This window comes from Somniosus microcephalus, unplaced genomic scaffold (genome assembly GCF_052327205.1).
Source record: "Somniosus microcephalus isolate GS21.2 unplaced genomic scaffold, FLI_Smic_1.0 unresolved_chr1, whole genome shotgun sequence".
Lineage (NCBI taxonomy): Eukaryota > Metazoa > Chordata > Chondrichthyes > Squaliformes > Somniosidae > Somniosus > Somniosus microcephalus.
In genome coordinates, this window is record NW_028225179.1 from 120,986,654 (window position 1) to 121,006,339 (window position 19,686).

Sequence of the window (19,686 nt, forward strand, 5' to 3'; positions counted from 1 at the left end):
GATAGGAATGGAACAAGAGGAGAGCAGTCCCACCCAGCTGGACAATGGAGCAGAGGCTTTGGAGGAGAATGGTGTGGTGCACCCTGTCAAAGGTTGCTGATACGTCGAGAAGGATGAGGAGGGATAGTTTACCACAGTCACAATCACATATGAATTTAGAAAGAGTCATTTATGTAATGTGGCAGGGGTGGGAATCTGATTGGAGGGATTCAAACATGGAGTTGCAGGAAAGATGGGCACGGATTTGGGAGGTGACAACACTTTCAAGGATTTTGGAGAGGAAAGGGAGATCGCAGATGGTGCAGTAGTTTGTAAGGACGGAGAGGTCAAAGGTTGTTTTTTGAGGCTGGGGATGATGCTGGCAGATTTGAGGGAAAGGGGGCCAGTACCTGAGGAGAGAGAGCCGTTAACAATATCCACTAACATTGGAGCCAGGAAGGGAAGTTGGGTGGTCAGCAGTTTGATGGTAATAGGATCGAGGGAGCTGGAGTTGGGTCTCAGAGATAAGATGAACTCGGAGCGGGCATGAGGCAAGATAAGAGAGAAACGAGAGAGAGCTGCGAGTTCAGGGCTAGGCAGGGGGAGAGCCTTGGGGAAGTTTGGCTTGGTGGGCCAGGGGAAAGGAGGGTAGCGACAGAGGCAGCTGAAGAGATGGTCTCAATCTTCATCACAAAGAAGTCCATGAGCTCCATGCACTTGTTATTGGAGGTGAGGCTGCAGATCATTAGCCTTTAGGTACAGTGCATTTTAAAAAGATATTGATCAAATAACCATTCGGGGAACGACGGTGACCAATGTTCGCTCAATGGTCGACTGTGCTCCGCTGGTCTCTTCTTCTTAGGCAGTCCCGCGGAACCAGGATGACTTGCTTCCACACTAAAAATGAGTTCTCAGGTGACTGATGACTGATGAGTTCATTGCGGGACCTACAGTCTCTGTCACAGGTGGGGCAGACGGTAGTTGAAGGGGCGGATGGCTGTGGTACTTGGATTATGGCTCATTAATGGCTCTTGCACTTGAATGAAAGATGCAGCCTTTGTTTTAATTCCCCTCCCAACTTCGATATTGTCCCTCCTGAAGTCAATGCGATTTGCTCTATCACTTTCAGGTTTTTGTCTGGTTACCATGTACACTTTGACCGTGTAGTGCTAATGGACGGGGTCATATTTTATTCCCCCTTTTCCTTTATTTCACCTTTTAATTTTATAACTGAAGTGGTGGAGCCTTTGGAGAATGAGTGAAAGCAATGTATCACCAAGATGCGGCATGTATAACAGAGTGAGAGAGCGAGGGAATTAATTAACCTGGGCGCCCAGTGCCACCCCGGATTTTGCTTTGCTTGAATCAAATAATCGTGGAGTGCACTTTTATCATTGGTTTGGAAAAAATATATGTTGTAATGTGTTTGTTCGAAGGCCCGTAGCTAACGCGAGCCCTTATGTAAGAGCACGATCTCCCCGGGGGGATTGGCTCGTGTATAAAACACGGCCTTTTCGATGCAGTGTCTTTGTGGCCATACCCAGAACTTTGCTTCCACGATTCTCTGGTTCATGCAGGAAATGGGACGTTCCGCCGTTCTCGACGAATCAGTGATTTGTTATCCCATTCTTGTAATTGTTGGTGTTCCTAGTAAGCATATATTATTAACTGGACCGTCATTTGAATGGATTGCTGCTTTCTCCATGTGCGGTTTGTCTCCGTGTCTTCGTTCCTTGCTTTGCCAATTAATGGTCGCAATTTATTGAATAAAAATCTCCCACTTTTCCTCATTTGCTTTAAAATGACAACGTTGGTGCAAATCGAGTGCTCCCTGAAAGCGAGTTTTCTCCTTTGTGAGACACCTTGCAATCTGCTGCCTGGACTAAGAGTGATGATCAGATCTAAGACGCCTGGGCCAACCACACGAAACTTTAACCTGTCTTTTTTCTCTTACAGATGTGGACACGCATGTCGTGCCTCTCTCCCAAGATTTTGTTTCCCCTGACTCACTAAACTTTTCTCACGCTGTGAATTGACTTTGTGGGCAACTTTAACATAACCCGGCCTTGGGGAAACGGACGGGAGCGGGTGCAACGCTGGTCTGGCTCCCCGACCGATTGTACTCTTCATTGAAGTCGGTGGGCTATAACACCTGCTCTCCAATCGATCCTTAGGTTAAAATTACACCTTCTGTGTCTGAATTTGAAATAAAGAAGCGGCTTAGGGTCTATTTTAATCAACGGTGTTCTCTACCTTAACACAATGAAAAGGCTTCTGATCAATAATGGGTCTCCCAAAAGATCATTGAACAAATCTTGAAGCTGTCACTCAAATCATGTGACAAATGAGCGGGCCAATTTCCAGCAAGTTTTAAGCTGCAATCATGGGTTTTTCTCTCGACTGAGGCCAGTTAAATGAGCAGAGAGCAGCGAGTGAACTTGGTTCTGACGAAGGGTCATCGACCTGAAACCTTAACTCTGTTTCTCTCTCCACAGATGCTGCCTGATCTGCTGAGTATTTCCAGCATTTTCTGTTTTTATTTTTGGTTCTTGTTGACTCAGAAACGCACCCAGGGAGACCCAGGGAGGGATCGGTTTCAGTAACATTCCTTCGGTCTCACGATTCGACACAATCCAGGTCAAAGCAGCCCGTTTGATTGGCACTCCATCCACCACCTTAATCATTCACTCCGTCCCCCAGCAGCGCACCATGGCTGCAGTGTGTACCATCTACAAGATGCACTGCAGCAACTCGCCAAGGCTTCTTCGACAGCTCCTCCCAAACCCGCGACCTCTTCCACCTAGAAAGACAAGGGCAGCAGGCACATGGGAACACCACCACCTCCAAATTCCCCTCCAAGTCACATGCCATTTAAAGAATCAAGGAGGTTGGGAAAGAGCGGGAATATGGTACTGCGATAGAGGATCAGCCATGATAAATTGAATGGTGGAGCAGGCTCGAGGGGCCGAAAGGCCGATTCCTGCTCCTATTTTTCTCTGTTTCTTTCTGTGTTTCTGTGTTTCTACCATCCTGACTTAGAAGTATATCGCCGATCCTTCATTGTCGCTGAGTCAAAATCCTAGAACGCCCTCCCTAGCAACACTGTGGGAGTACCTTCACCACACGGACTGCAGCAGTTCAAGAAGGCGGCTCACCACCACCTTCTCAAGGGCAATAAGGAATGGCCAATAAATGCCAGCCTTACAAGTGACGCCCAGATCCCATAAGTGAATAAATTCGAAAAATACGCAATTCCGAGCGGGTGTGATTTACTTTGATTCCTCTGTTTTGATTTTTCATTGTTTACAGCGAACCTGATGTCAATTGTGATCCTGTCCCGGGGAAGTGCGGCCTCTCCAAAGGAATCACTCATTACATGGCAGCTATGGCAACAGCAGATCTCATGGTCTGTCTTTTCAATGTAAGCGTGGCAAGAATCTTTCGGTATCATTTCCTGCATTCATTCTTGATCTATACCATAACGTGTCGTCTTATTGCCTTTTTGGAAGTAGTTAGTAGCCAACTCTCTGCCTGGTCCACACTGTCGTTCAGCTTTGACCGCTTCATAGCCATTTGTTGTCAGAAAGTAAAAGTAAAATTTTGCACCGAAAGAATTGCCACTGTGGTTCTAACTGTGGTGTGTTTGCTCAGCTTTTTGATAAACATTCCAGTTTATTTCCGTTATGAGCCCTACTATATTGTTGGGGATATGGAGTGGGGCTGTCGCACAGTAACGGGATATGTCTCTTCGCCGAGATGGATAGCTCACAAGTGGATTAGCACCTTAGCTTCCCCATTACTTCCATACCCTGCGATGTTACTGTTGAACTCTCTCACTGCCAGGCACATCTTAGTGGCCAGTAGAGCTCGCAGAGCCCTGAAGAGCCGCAACACTGGGGAGAGCAGCAGTGATCCCGAGCTGAAGGACCGAAGAACATCCATCATTCTGCTCTTCACTGTCTCGGGGAGCTTTATTGTGTTGATGGCGCCAGTTACTATAATACATTTTTTTGTCAGTGTCACGGAGGCAATTACATTCACTGGTTCAAACTCGCTTTATTTGGCGATCAGAATCACCCTTCTGTTGAATTATTTGAGCTCCTGCACAAACACCTGCATTTATGCATTGGCCCAGAGGAGATTCCGGGAGGAGGTGAAAAATATGGTGAAATACCCGTTTATTCTCATTCTTAAATTATGCAAGTAATGAAAGTAACCGCACATAAAATAAACCCTATTTCCCGGTATCCAGCTTGTTGTTGCTTGATCAGTTTGGCTGTGGCAGGTTCCGCACGTTCTTTCTCATCCCACCACATCACCAGTTGTCCCACTTCCCTTATTTGCAAGGAGACGGTAGTTCTGCTGCTGTTGTGAAACACGCCACGGCGACTTCACAATCTTTCTCCATTCTTCATCTTGAGAGGAATACACAACAGACAAGGATCCCCATTGGCCCTTGACATAATGTAGAAAATCCCTTACGGACCCGATGGCCGAAGCTTTCAGACATACAATGGGAACTTGCCGTCAGCTTCGTGTGTGAGGACATCAGGGATTCATTGGGAATATTGCTTCTGCATCCAGTCTGTAAGGAAACCAGTGTGGTCTCTGTGTGTGTGAAGATATCGGAAACACGACAATAGGATATGTATTTCTCAAAGTGTAAGGAACAAAAAGTGTTTTTTATTCTCACAAAGCTCCAGACCGTTGTCCTGACTGGAAATTGACAGACACAGGAAGTCACATCAATGGGTGCGCGTGACCATGTAGGAATTGAACCATGTTGTATAATAATGGGAATCTGGACTATCTTTTAATTGAATTTATTCTTAGAATGTGGGCTTCACTGAAAAGTGTTGGCTATCTTGTTGAGTTAAGGGTTAACAATCGAACCGCCTTGTATCTTAGAGCAAAAGACTTTCCACCATAAACAGGATTATGGTAGCATGGTGGTTATGTTACCAGACTAGTGAATCAAATGCCTGGAGTAATGACCTGGATTAGGTGTGTTCCAATCCCACCACAGAAGCTGGGGGATTTAAATTCAGTCAATTAATTAAATCTGGAATTAAAAGTATCAGCAATGGTGACCATGAGACTTGTTATAAAAAACGCAGCTGGTTCCCTGATATCCTTTTGGAAAGGTAAACTGCCATCCTGACCTGTATGTGACTTCCAGACTGACAGAAATGTGGTTGACATTTAACTACCCTTCACCACACAGACTGCAGCGGTTCAAGAAGGCAGCTCACCAGCACCTACTCAAGGCGATGTAGGGATGGACAATTAATGCTGGCCTTGCCAGAGATGTCCACGTCCAGTGAATGAATTAAAAAAACGGCAGAATGCCTCAGCAAAGTAATAAGTGACTTGGACAACATCGACCGTGAGTGATTAAAGTATAACTTTAGTGGCTTGTGAAATAACAATAGGCAATGTATTTATTAACTACTGCATAGAAAGGATGTTTAGGAAGCTAAGCTGTTAAGAAAACGACACCTCAATCGAATCCAGAGTATCTTGGTCAGGAAGTCTTGTTTGAGCGAAATATCTTTGAAGTAAACAATTAAGGCTGCTTATGTAAATAGACTATCTTCCACGGATTCGGGAACAGATACATCAGGAGATCTTATCTGTGACATGTACCTTTGATGCAGGCAGAGTAAGGTGTATAAAGGAGCAGGGTGTTCAACAGCTAGTGGGAGATCTCTATAGAGAAACTGAAAAGATAGTCTCTGTATACAGTATAGACAGATCACCTATGCTGTATATGAATAAAGTCTGTCCTGTATGCGCCACCATCACGTGTCTCGTGCTTACTCGAAACGTGTTGTTGTAAACCAGAGAAGGAAGGAGTTTGACAAGCAGTTGACCTAACAGCAAGTCCCGCCTTTATTGCCCATCCCTAGTTGCTCTGATCAGGTTGTGGTTGACCTTCAACTTGAACCGCCGGTAGCAGTTTAATACGACTGAGTGGCTTACATAAGAACATAAGAAATAGGAGCAGGAGTAGGCCAATCGGCTTGTCTGATCCTAACCGCCAATCTACTTTCACAGAACCATCTCCTGAATCTAACAGAATTAGAAACACGAAATAGGAGCAGGATCAGGCTACACGGCCCCTGGGCCTGCTCCGCTACCCACAGGTCCATGTCTGATCCGAACCTAGACTCATGTCCAAATTCCTGCCCGCTCCCCGTAACCCTTAATTCCCTTTACTTCTAGGAAACTGTGTATTTCTGTTTTAAATTTATGTAATGATGTAGCTTCTACAGCTTTTTGGGGCAGCATATTCCATGGACCAACCACCCTCTGAGTGAAGTAGTTCCTCCTCATCTCAGTTTTGAAAGAGCAGCCCCTTATTCTAAGACTATGCCCCCTAGTTCTAGTTTCACCCATCATCGGGAACATCCTCCCTGCATCCACCCGATCCAACCCCTTCACAATCTTATATGTTTCAATAAGATCGCCTCTCATTCTTCTGAAATCCAATGAGTAGACTCCCAATCTACTCAACCTCTTCTCATATGTCCATCCCCTCATCCCCGGGATTAACCGAGTGAAGCTTCTTTGTACTGACTCGAGAGCAAGTATGTCTTTTCTTAAGTATGGACACCAAAACTGTATGCAGTATTCCAGGTGCTGTCTCACCAATACCTTGTACAACTGAAGCAATACCTCCCTATTTTTATATTCTATCCCCCTAGCAATGAAAGCCAGCATTCCATTGGCCTTCTTAAACACTTTCTGCACCTGCATACTAAACTTTTGAGTTTCGTGCACCAGGACCCCAGATCCCTTTGTACTTCAGTACATTCCAGTTTCTTGCCATTAAGATATTAACTTGCTCTACGATTTTTCCTGCCAAAGTGCATAACCTCACACTTTCCAGTTTTGTATTCCATCTGCCAAATCTCTGCCCACTTACTTAGCCTGTCGATGTCCCCTTGCAGGTTTTTATTTCCTCCTCACTCACTACTTTCCCTCCCATCTTAGTATCATCTGCAAACTTTGATATGTTACACTCGGCCCCCTCCTCCAAATCGTTAATATAGATTGTAAAGAGTTGGGGACGCAGCACTGACCCCTGTGGAACACCACTAGTTACTGATTGCCAGTCTGAGAATGAACCATTTATCCCAACTCTCTGCCTTCTGTTGGATAGCCATTCCTCTATCCAGGTCTAGGTCACTTCTGAAGGCAGGCAAAGAGTCAACCGCATTGCTGTGGGATGGAAGTCACTAATAGACTAATATAGAGGGCAGGTTTCCTTCCCTATAGGACAGCAGCGAATCAATTTGGTTTTTAAAATGGGCGAGCTTCGTGGTCACCTTTACTGCTTTTTATTTCCAGATTCGTTCCATAAACAAAATTAAGATTTTCAAACGGCCATGGTGCGATTTGAACGCAGAGGCTCTGATATTACTCGTCCAGCAACATGGCCACTGCACTAGCTTAACAATCCGTGAAGCTGAGCTTTGGTTGTAAAAGAGTCGTTCAAATTAGGAGGTCATGGTTTGATTTTTGGTGGTAGGAGTTCAGCAATTAGATTCAAAGCTCAAGGATTGGTGGGGAGGGGTGGAAATATTGGGCGGGGTCTACTCTCCTGGTCAAATTCAAATGACCCCTCTTCGAAAGTTTCATTGGCTGTGTGATACGCTTATCAATTACTCCATAAAAGGCGATGAATCAGGAAGGTGATGAAAAGGCTTTTATTAACTAGAGAACAGAGCATGCCTCTCATGGGTGGCTGGTTCCAAGAAGGAAGTGAGTCGGCGAAACCCCCACCTTTCTACCTGGTCATGTGGGCGGAGTCAGCTGAGGCATGCCTTGGTACACAGCGCCAACCAGAGGTAACAATATACAATAACAGTGGTTTACCACATTCACCCCTTGTTTAAAATTAAGTCCGGTGGGGTGAAGGGTACTACAAGTTCGTGTAGTTAAGTCTATCAGGAGGCCTTGTCTGACGTCCTGATCATCATGGTGGCGGCGGCGGTGTTGCAGCATCCAGCGTCGGATCTGGTGTCTGGGCGGTCAACGAAGGGTCCTGGGGCTCCGGCATGCCGTCTACAGGAGTTGGATTGGGAGGGGTGGTGGGGGATAACGGTGGTAGTTCAGGGGTACGCGAGGTTGCGAGATCTCATATGGAGACCGTGTCCTCCCGCCCGTCTGGGTATGTCACCCAGGCATACTGGGGGTTGGCGTGTACGAGGTGCACCCTCTCGACCAGGGGGTCCGTTTTATGGGTCCTCACGTGCCTCCGCAGTAGGACGGGCCCAGGAGAAGTCAGCCATGCCGGTAGCGAGGTTCCCGATGTGGACTTCCTGGGGAAAAGGAACATTTGCTCATGAGGGGTGGCATTAGTGGCAGTACAAAGCAGTGACCGGGTGGAGTGGAGCGCCGCAGGGAGGACCTCCTGCCAGCGAGAGGTCGGAAGGCCCTTAGATTTTAAGGCTAAGAGGACGGCCTTCCAAACCGTCGCGTTCTCTCTTTCCACCTGGCCATTCCCCCGGGGGTTGTAGCTGGTGGTTCTGCTCGTAGCAATACCTCTCGCTAGCAGGTACTGCCGAAGTTCGTCGCTCATGAAAGATGAGCCCTTGTCGCTATGTATATAGCTAGGGAACCTGAACAAAGCGAAGAGGTCGTTCAGACATTTGATGACCGTGGTACTGGTCATGTCTGGGCAAGGGATGGCAAACGGGAAACGGGAGTACTCATCAATTATGTTGAGGAAGTACACATTGCGGTCAGAGGAGGGGAGGGGTCCTTTAAAATCGGCGCTCAGGCGCTCGAAGGGGCGAGTGGCCTTGATCAGGCTTGCTCTGTCCGGCCTATAAAAATGCGGTTTGCACTCGGCACAGATTTGGCAGTTCCTGGTCATGGTCCTGACCTCCTCGATGGAGTCGGGCAGGTTACGGGATTTGATGAAATGGAAGAACCTGGTGACCCCCGGGTGGCAGAGGTCATTGTGGAGGGTCTGCAGTCTATCAACCTGTGCGTTGGCGCATGTACCACGTGATAGGGCATCTGGGGGCTCATTGAGTTTCCCGGGCCGGTACAAGATATCATAATTGTAGGTGGAGAGTTCGATTCTCCACCTCAAGATATTGTCGTTCTTGATTTTGCCCCTCTACTTATTATTAAACATAAAAGCTACTGAACGCTGGTCAGTGAGCAGGGTAAACCGTTTTCCGGCCAGGTAATGCCTCCAGTGACGCACCGCTTCCACAATAGCCTGGGCCTCCTTTTCGACAGAGGAGTGTCGGGTCTCGGGGCCCTGGAGGGTCCTTGAGAAAAAGGCCACGGGTCTGCCCGCCTGGTTAAGGGTCGCAGCTACGGCGAAATCGGATGCATCGCTCTCCACTTGGAAGGGGATCGACTCATCCACTGCGTGCATTGTGGCCTTCGTGATATCGCTCTTGATAAGAGTGAAGGCTGCACATGCCTCTGGTGTCAGGGGGAAGGAGATGGATTTGATGAGGGGTCTAGCTTTGTCTGCATAGTGGGGCACCCACTGGGCATAGTAGGAGAAAAACCCCAGGCATCTCTTCAGTGCTTTTTGGCAGTGGGGGAGGGGTAGCTCCATTAGGGGGCGCATTCTGTCGGGGTCGGGCCCGAAGACTCCGTTCTCCACCACGCAGCCGAGAATGGCAAGGCGTTTGGTGCGAAACATACATTTCTCCTTATTGTACGTTAGGTTCAGCCGTTGGGCCGTACGGAGGAATTTTTCTAGATTAACGTCGTGGTCCTGCTGGTCGTGGCCACAGATGGTGACGTTATCCAGATAGGGAAAGGTGGCCTGCAGCGCGTTCTCCTCAACCATCCGGTCCATCTCCCTTTGGAAGACCGAAACCCCGTTGGTGACGCCGAAGGGAACCCTAAGGAAGTGGTAGAGGCGGCCGTTCACCTCGAAGGCAGTATACTGGCGGTCCTCATGGCGGATGGGGAGCTGGCGGTATGCTGACTTAAGGTCAATGGTGGAGAATACTTTTTATTGCGCAATCTGGTTGACCATATCAGATATGCGAGGAAGTGGGTATGCGTCCAGCTGAGTGTACCGGTTTATGGTTTGGCTGTAGTCAATGACCAGGCGGCATTTATCAGTGGCTTTAACGACTACAACCTGGGCTCGCCAGGGGCTAGTGCTCCCTTTGATAATGCCCTCCTTCAAGAGCCGCTCCACCTCAGAGCTAATAAAAGCTCTGTCCCCGGCGCTGTACCACCTGCTCTTGGTAGCGATGGGTTTACAGTCGTGGGTGAGGTTAGTGAACAAGGGAGGGGGGGACTTTTAGTGTGGAAAGGCAGCAGGTGGTTTGCGGCGGGCGATTTCAAAGGTGTTGGCTGCAGACTGTGAGTGGGGGGAGGGGTCCACCTTATGCTAATGTGACACTTTTAAGGTGGCACTGAAAATCCAACCCTAGCAGCACGGCAGCGCAAAGACGGGGCAGGACTAGAAGTTTAAAATTTTTATATTCTGTGCCCCCAACCAAAAGGGTCACCACACAGTAGCCGCCGACGTCCATTGAATGGGACTTGGACGCCATAGAAATCCGATGGCGCATCGGCAGGACCGTGAGGGAGTGGCTACGTACCGTGTCGGGGTGAATAAAACTCTCTGTGCTCCCGCTGTCGATTAGGCAAGTGGTGGCGCGGCCGTTTACCGTGATATCCATCATGGAGCTGGATAGATGATGAGGGAGGGCTTGATCCAGCGTAACGGAGGCCAGTGTATGGCTTAGTGAGTCGGTATGGTCGTCCGACGAGACGGTGGTCGAGTCCGGAGACGAAGTGGCGGTTGGGTGCGGCGGATAAAATGGCGGCAGCCATGCGGCCGGGGGTGTAAAAAATGGCAGATAAGATGGCTGCCCCCATGGTTCGCACGTGGCGCTGCTGGCATTCGCTGGTTTCCCCCTGCAGGCATTAGCGTAATGGTCTTTCTTCCCGCAGCCCGAGCAGGTAGTGGTCTTAGCCAGGCAGTGCGCTCTAGGGTGTTTTAACTCGCCACAGAAATAGCATTTTTGGGGTCTGGTTACGGGGCATCGCTGCAGTTCTTACCGGGGGTGGCTGTCCCAGTTGATTTTGGGACATCGCTGCAGCAGTTGGTGCCGGGGGCAGTGGTCCCGTGTCCCACGGCTGTGATGGACATGGCGCGGCGCCGTTACGTGGGTATGCATTGAGGTTTCGGTGGGCCGCATCTAGCAAGAGCGCAAGGGCTATGGCCGTCTTCAGGTCGAGCTCCTTGCTTTCGAGCAGTCTCTGCCGGGAGTAGTCGGACTGGAGGCCCCTGACGAAAGCATCACAGGTAAGTCCCTCCGCGTGCCCCGCAGCCGTTACCTCCTTACAGTCGCAGTCTCTGCAGAGTGTCTGTAATGCCCGTAAAAATGCCTCTACCGATTCCCCCGGTTGCTGCCTGAGGGATCCCAAGAGGTGTCTGGCGTAAATCGTGTTCACTCGGCGCGTGTATTGCCCTTTTAGTAGTTCGAGGGCCGCCGTGTACGTAGTAGCATCCCGGATGAGTGTATATACTTGAGGGCTCACCTGGGCGGTTAAAACTTTTAGGTTGTTCTCCTCCGATGTCACGGCGGAGGCTCCTAGGAAGGATTCAAAGCAGCTCAGCCAGTGTTCGAAATTGGTTGATGAACCCGCTGCTTGAGGGTCGAGGTCCAGGCATGCCGGTCTGAGGGCTTGCAGCAACGCCTGCTGTTGTTGCTGTTCAGGTGTCGCCATTTTACTTCTAGTTAATAAAATTGATACGCTTATCAATTACTCCATTAAAGGTGATGAATCAGGAAGGTGGTGAAAAGGCTTTTATTAACTAGAGAACAGAGCATGCCTCTCGTGGGTGGCTGGTTCCAAGAAGGAAGTGAGTCGGCGAAACCCCCACCTTTATACCTGGTCATGTGGGCGGAGTCAGCTGAGGCATGCCTTGGTACACAGTGCCAACCAGAGGTAACAATATACAATAACAGTGGTTTACCTCACTGTGCATATGATATCTTCATTCATAGGGACCAAAGGACATCTTCCCCTTGTGTGTATAATATCATCACTCATCAAGACCGAAGGGAATATTTCCATTGTGTAGATAATGCATACACTCATAAGGACCAAAGGATATCTACCCGTTGTCTATTGGATATCTTCACTTTTAGGGAAAAGAGGAACTGTCTGCATTTTGTCAAGCACCCATGGGAATATGATGCCCCTGTGTTTTCGAAGAAAGATGAACAGTTGCGAAACGTTGTAAAGTTTAAGCTATTACAAAGCACTCTATCAGTAACATGTTTAGAAGCTGAGGAGGAGATTGAAACCGGGAAATGAAAAGATCAGAACGACATTAGCAGAGTGTGACTAGTTGTGAGACCAGGGAGCGGTATTGGGGCACACCTTTCCACTATATTTATAACTAACTTGGATAAAGAAATTAGAGAGCTGTATATATAAGTTGGCTGATGAAACCAACTTAGGTGGCACAGTAAATATCATAAATCAGTGCATAAAATTCGAAACGGCATTGATAGTTTAATTAAGTGGGTAAAACTGTGGCAGATGGTGTTCAAGGTAGGAAATTGTGAGGTCTTCCATTTTGGACCTAAATAAAGATAGATCAAAGTATTTTAAAAACGGCAAGAAGCTAGGAACTGTGGAGCAGTAGAGAGGTTTAGGGTCCCCAGTACAGAAATCAGTAAATGCTATTGGACAGGTACAAAAAGATTTTTGGATATTAAAGGAATCAAGGGATATGGGGATAGCGCAGGAAAGTGTGTAAGAATTCGCAATAATTTACAGTTCTGAAGATTAATTTTTTTTTTGATTAAAGAATCCCTGGGCGTTGTGCTTTTAAATTTTCAGGGATAAAAATGGCTGTCACCACATGGCCGAAGACAAAGGACAATGCTTTGTTTACAAAGCAATTGAATGCTATTAGCATTTGTTTGTATATCGAGTGGATACATCTAAACTGCAGAAGAGACTTTTGTATCTTGAATGGGATCCGTTTAAGAATTGAATGGGTTTTTAAATCACCCAGCACTGGACAATAGAGAAGTTGTATTTCCCTTTTATTTCAGCCCAGGGAGCTCCGGAAGACACATTAACCCAGTCTAACCACTCTGAGTTAGCCAATCACAGCTTTCTGTTGTGTATTGGACGCTTTGGGCGGGGAATTTTGCACACAGCCTTTGCAGGGCAGAATGGCAGGACCTCACCAGGTAGAAAGATAGCTGCTGAGAAGCTAGCTCGCTCTTTACTTTGCTGGACCACAGGTGAGCAGGGTGTTCTGACTCCTCGGCAAGGCAACCTAGCAGGAGTTTGGGGTGGTGATTTAAGGGAATTGCTAAGATTGTTTAAATAACATTGTAGCCATTGTATCCCTCGTTTTTGCCGTCTGCAACCCCCTGTTATATAGTTTTACTGTAATTACTGTGTTCGTGTGGTATGGATTATTCTTTTGATTGTAGTTTATTTAGGTAATAAAACTTGCTTCTCTCACCCAAACCACTTGTCCGTTTTAATATCATTAATTATAAGTTCCTCCACTCAGAATTGAAGGAGGGGTAGCAATTCGAAACCGCTGTTTGTAAATTGGTTTAGAGTGCAGCAGCAAAAGGTTGCTGGCCAGGTAAATTACCATAAACCAGTTAAAAGATGCCCCCCTTACAAGTGGAGATGAGGAAGAAGATCAGCCATGAACTGATTGAAATGCGGAGCAGGCTCGAAGGGCTAAATTGCCTATTCCTGCTCCTTTTTCTTATGTTCTTAAAAACTAATTTAAAAGCCCAATGGAATGTCGATCTTTATCCCAAGAGGGCTGGAACACAAAGTGGCAAAGTTAGCTTACATCTGTAGAAACATAGAAACATAGATACATAGAAGATAGGAGCAGGAGTCGGCCATTTGGCCCCTCGAGCCTGCTCCGCCATTAAATGCGATCATGGCTGATCATCCAAATTCAGTACCCGGTCCCTGCTTTCTCCCCATAGCCCTTGATCCCTTTAGCCTTAAGAAATATATCCAACTCCTTCTTGAATATATTTAATGTATTGGCCTCCACTGCCTTCTGTGGTAGAGAATTCCATAGGTTTACCACTCTCTCGGTGAAGAAATTCCTCCTCATTTCTGTCCTAAATGGCTTACCCCTTATCCTTAGACTGTGACCCCTGGTTCTGGACTCCCTGACCATTGGGAACATCCTTCCTGCATCTAGTCTATCCAGTCCTGTCAGAATTTTATAAGTTTCAATGAGATCACCTCTCATTCTTCTAAACTCCAGCGAGTAAAAGCCCAATAGACCCAATCTCTCCTCGTACGTCATTCCTGCCATCCCAGGTATCAACCTGGTGAATGTTCGCTGAACTCCTTCCATGGCAAGTACATCCTTCTTCAGATAAGGCGACCAAAACTTCACATAATACTCAAGTTGTGGTCTCACCAAGGCCCTGTATAACTGCAGCAAGACATCCTTGTTCCTGTACTCAAACCCTCTCGCTATGAAGGCCAACATGCCATTTGACTTCTTAACCGCCTGCTGCACCTGCATGCTTACCTTCAGCGACTGGTGCACATGGACACCCAGGTCTCGTTGCACTTCCCCTTCTCCCAATCTATTGCCATTCAGATAATAGTCTGCCCTCCTGTGTTTGCCACCAAAGTGGATAACCTCACATTAATCCACGTTATATTGCATCTGCCATGCTTTTACCCAATCACCCAACCTGTCCAAATCATTCTGGAGTTTCTCAGCATCCTCCTCACAGCACACACGCCCACCCAGCTTTACATCATCTGCAAATTTGGAGATATTACATCTAGTTCCCTTGTCTAGATCATTAATATATATTGTGTATAGCTGGGGTCCAAGGACTGATCCCTGCGGTACCACACTAGTCACTGCCTGCCACTTGGAAAAAGACCCGTTTATTCCAACTTTTTGCATTCTGTCTGCCAACCAGTGCTCTATCCAAGTCAATACCTTGCCCCCAATCCCATGTGCCTTAACTATACACGCTAACCTCTTATGTGGGACCTTATCGAAAGCCTTCGGATAGAACAAATACACCACATCCACTGGTTCTCCCTTATCTATTTTACCAGTTACATCCTCAAAAAAATTCCACTAGAGAGCTCTGGTTAGACACTGCCTGGTGTATTGTGCTCATTTCTGGTACCACACCCCACGAAGGATATATTGGCCTTGGAGGGGGTACAACGAAAATTAACCAAAATAATGAGGGAAAGCGGGGAACTACAGACCTGAAGTTGGGAAAATGCTGGAATCTATTATAAAGGATGCAATAACTGGGCACTTAGAAACTAATAGTAAGATTGGGCAGAGTCAACATGGATTTATGAATGGGAAATCCTGTTTGCCAAACCTATTGGAGTTCTTTGAAGATGCAACTGGTGGAATAGACAAAGGGGTACCGGTAAATGTGGTGTATCTGGATTTTCAGAAGGCTTTCAATAGGGTTCCACACAAAAGGTTGGTGAACAAAATTAGGGCACATGTAATTGAGGATCATATACTAGCATGGATTGAGAATTGGTTACCAGACAGAAAACAAAGAGCAGGGATAAACGGGACATTTTCAGGATGGCAGGCTGTGACAAGTGGGGTACCGCAAGGATCGGTGCTTGGGCCCCAGCTATTCACAATCTATATCAATGATTTGGATGAGGGGACTAAAGGTAAAATTTCCAATTTGCTGATGACAGAAAGCTAGGTGGCAGTGTCAATTGCGAAGAGGATGTGAAGAGGCTTCAAAGGAATCTCGACATGCTCAGTGACTGGGCGAGAACATGGCAGATGGAAAATAATGAGGTTAAATGTGAAGTTATCCACTTTGGTAGAAAAACAGAAAGGCAGAGTATTTCCTAAATGTTGAACGATTGGGAAATGCAAATGCTCAAGTGGACCTGGGTGTCCTTGTACATGAGTCACTGAAAGTGAATGTGCAGATGCAGCAAACCATTAGGAAGGTAAGTGGTATGCTGGCCTTCATTACAGAGGGTTTGAGTCCAGGACTAAAGAGTACAGGTGAGACCGCACCTGGAGTACGGTGTGCAATTTTGGTCTCCTTACCTAAGGAAGGATATACTTGCCGTGGAGAGAGTGCAACAAAGGTTCACGAGATTGATTCCAGGGATGGCGGGACTGTCGTATGAGAAGAGATTGAACAAACTAGAGCTGTATTCTCTTGAATTCAGAAAAATGAGAGGGTATCTCATTGAAGCATACAAAATTATTACAGGGCTTGATAGGGCGGATGCTGGGAGAATGTTTCCCTTGGCTGTGGAGATGAGAACGAGGGGCCACTGCCTCAGGATAAAGGGTAGGCCATTCAGGACTGAGATGAGAAGACATTTCTTCACACAGAGGGTGGTGAATCTTTGGAATTCTCTACCCCAGAGTGCTCTAGAGACTCAGTCATTGGCTATATTCAAAACAGAAGTCGACGAATTTCTGACTAGTAAGGGCATCAAGGGATATGGCGATTGGGCGAGTGAATGGAGTTGAGGTGGATGATCAGCCATGACCTACTCCTGCTCCTATTTCTTATGTTCTAACGTTCTAACACAAGACAAACTTCAAACTGGAACTGGACAAAAAACAAGAACTGGAAATGGAATGGCTGCAGTTTAAAGCCCGCTCCTCCAGAGAAATTGAAATAAATCCACGAGGAAAGAATCAGAAACATACCGACACTGAGAATGAACAAGGCAGAGTAAAAAAAGCAAAGGCAAAGCAGAAATAGTTCAACACGGAAAGTATTCTCCAATCCCCCCTCTCCCCATTCAGTCAATTGCAGAAACCTCGTATGATGCAGTGAGCTATTTACTTCGTGTGTAGGTAATTAATGTTACCTCTCGAGCACAATTTTCCAGTATTTTCGGAATGCTGAATACTGCATTATTATTCTCAAATTTCCGGTCCGTACTTAATCTGGTCATTGACCAAAAAAGATGCACTGGTTAGTTTGATGTAGCTCTCCTCCTGTTTGTTGTTTTGAATCCATTGTAGGCATGGGATCAGTGCAGTTTGTTTGATTTACTTGCACGTCAACTTACATTTATATTGCATCTTTAACATAGTAAAACTCCCAAGGTGCTTCAGAGTAGTGACCGTCAAAGAAAATTTGACACCGAACCACATAAGGAGACATTAGGACACGTTTTGAAAAGCTTTATTAAAGAAGTCGGTTTTAACGAGCATCTTAAAGGAAGAGAGAGAGAGATGTGGAGTGGCAGAGAGGTTTAGAAACATAGAGACATAGAAAAATAGGAGCAAGAGTAGACCATTCGGCCCTTCGAGCCTGCTCTGCCATTCACTATGATCATGGCTGATCTTCTATCTCAATACCATATTCCGGCTTTCTCCCCATACCCCTTGATGCCTTTTGTGTCTAGAAATCTATCTATCTCCTTCTTAAACCTATTCAGTTCTTGGCCTCCACAGCCTTCTGGGGTAGAGAATTCCATAGGTTCACCACCCTCTGTGTGAAGAAAGTTCTCCTCATCTCAGTCCGAAATGTCCTACCCCGTATCCTGAGACCGTGACCCCTCGTTCTAGACCCCAGCCAGGAGAAAAATCCTCCCTGCATCCAGTCTGCCTAGACCCGTCCGAATTTTATACGTTTCAATGAGATCCCCTCTTATTCTTCTAAACTCTAGTCAATACTGGCCTAGTCGACCCAATATTTCCTCATACGAAAGACCTGCCATACCAGGAAACTGTCTGCTGAACCTTCGCTGCACTCCCTCCATGGCAAGTATAATCTTTCTTAGGTAAGGATACCAAAACTGCACACAGTACTACAGGTGTGGTCTCACCAAGGCCCTGTATAACTGTAGTAAGACATCCTTGCTCCTGTACTCAAATTCTAATCATCGGATTTTGTCTGTTTTTGAAAGTTTTTTGTATACTGTCTGAGCAATATTTGGCTGACCAAAACGTAAATATGCCTATGACACTCCCCTAATCATCAGCTTCCTTTTGATATAACATATGTGTAGGCACACGCTACAACTTTTGAGTGATGCCCAGACATACACACAGACAGACAGACAGACAGACATACAGCACAATCCTTTTATTATATACTAGCTGGAGTGCCCGGCGGTGATGAGGGTTTTTTGAGGGCATGTTGTTGTTGGAAGAAAGAGAGAGAGAGAGGCTGGGGTGAGTAGAGAGAGAGAGAGACTGGGGGAGTAGAGAGAGAGAGAGACTGGGGGAGAGAGAGAGAGAGAGCGATGGGGGGAAGAGAGAGAGAGAGACGGGGGAAGAGAGAGAGAGAGAGATGGGGGAAGAGAGAGAGAGAGACGGGGGAAGAGAGAGAGAGAGAGATGGGGAGAGAGAGAGAGAGACGGGGGAGAGAGAGAGATAGACGGGGGAAGAGAAAAGAGAGAGATGGGGAGAGAGAGAGAGAGAGGCAGGGGAGAGAGAGAGAGACGGGTGGAGAGAGAGAGAGACAGAGACAGGGAGAGAGAGAGACGGGGAGAGAGAGACGGGGGAGAGAGAGAGATAGACGGGGAGAGAGAGACGGGGGGAAGAGAGAGAGAGAGACGGGGGGAAGAGAGAGAGAGACGGGGGAAGAGGGAGAGAGAGAGATGGGGAAGAGAGAGAGAGCGAGAGACGGGGGGAAGAGAGAGAGAGAGATGGGGAAGAGAGAGAGAGAGAGATGGGGAAGAGAGAGAAAGAGAGAGACGGGAGAGAGAGAGACGGGGGGAAGAGAGAGAGAGAGATGGGGGAAAAGAGAGAGAGAGAGAGATGGGGGAAGAGAGAGAGAGATGGGGGAAGAGAGAGAGAGTGAGACGGGGGAAGAGAGAGAGAGAGACGGGGGGAAGAGACAGAGAGAGAGATGGGGAGAGAGAGAGAGAGACGGGGGAGAGAGAGAGACGGGGGAGAGAGAGAGAGAGACAGGGAGAGAGAGAGAGAGATGGGTGATGAGAGAGAGAGAGAGATGGGGGCAGAGAGAGAGAGAGAGACGGGGGAAGAGAGAGAGAGACGGGGAAGTGAGAGAGAGAGAGATGGGGAAGAGAGAGAGAGAGAGAGATGGGGAGAGAGAGAGAGACGGGGGGAGAGAGAGAGATGGGGAGAGAGCTAGCGAGAGATGGGGAAGAGAGAGAGAGAGAGACGGGGAAGAGAGAGAGAGAGAGAGACGGGGGAAGAGAGAGAGAGAGAGACGGGGGAAGAGAGAGAGAGAGAGAGATGGGGGGAAAGAGAGAGAGAGAAAGATGGAGGGGAAGAGAGAGAGAGAGACGGGGAAGAGAGAGAGAGGGAGACAGTGGGAAATGAAATTGGCTATCCTAAAATTCTTCAACTTGGTTCTGAGTGTTGGTTACTTCCCTGATATCTGGAACAAAGGACTCATAACGCCCATATACAAAAGTGGAGACAAAGTTGACACAAATAACTATCGAGGCATCTGTGCAAACAGTAACCTGGGGAAGGTATTCTGTAGTATCATAAACAAAAGACTTATGAACTTCCTTGAAGAGCACAATGTCTTGAGTAAAAGCCAAATTGGATTCCTACCAAACTATAGAACATCAGATCATATCTTCACCCGACAGACCCTAATTGACAAACATGTTCATCAAAACAATATCAAAATTTTTACCTGCTTTTTCGATTTCCAGAAGGCTTTCGATTCCATCTGGCACAACGGTCTATTCTTGAAACTTATTGAAAGTGGTGTAGGGGGA

At 47.1% G+C, this 19,686-nt stretch overlaps 1 protein-coding gene across 1 annotated transcript; it reads left to right on the forward strand.

The window, feature by feature from the left end:
- The first annotated feature begins 3,355 nt into the window (after positions 1–3,355).
- On the forward strand, positions 3,356–4,186 carry LOC147095766 (mu-type opioid receptor-like). Its single transcript, XM_085974001.1, has one exon. The coding sequence runs from the start codon at positions 3,356–3,358 to the stop codon at positions 4,184–4,186; it is 831 nt and encodes a 276-aa protein (XP_085830127.1).
- The last annotated feature ends 15,500 nt before the right edge of the window (positions 4,187–19,686 follow it).

Excerpts from the sequence above, each read along its gene's own strand:
- LOC147095766 (XM_085974001.1), top strand. The coding sequence starts at position 3,356 with ATGGCAGCTATGGCAACAGCAGATCTCATGGTCTGTCTTTTCAATGTA.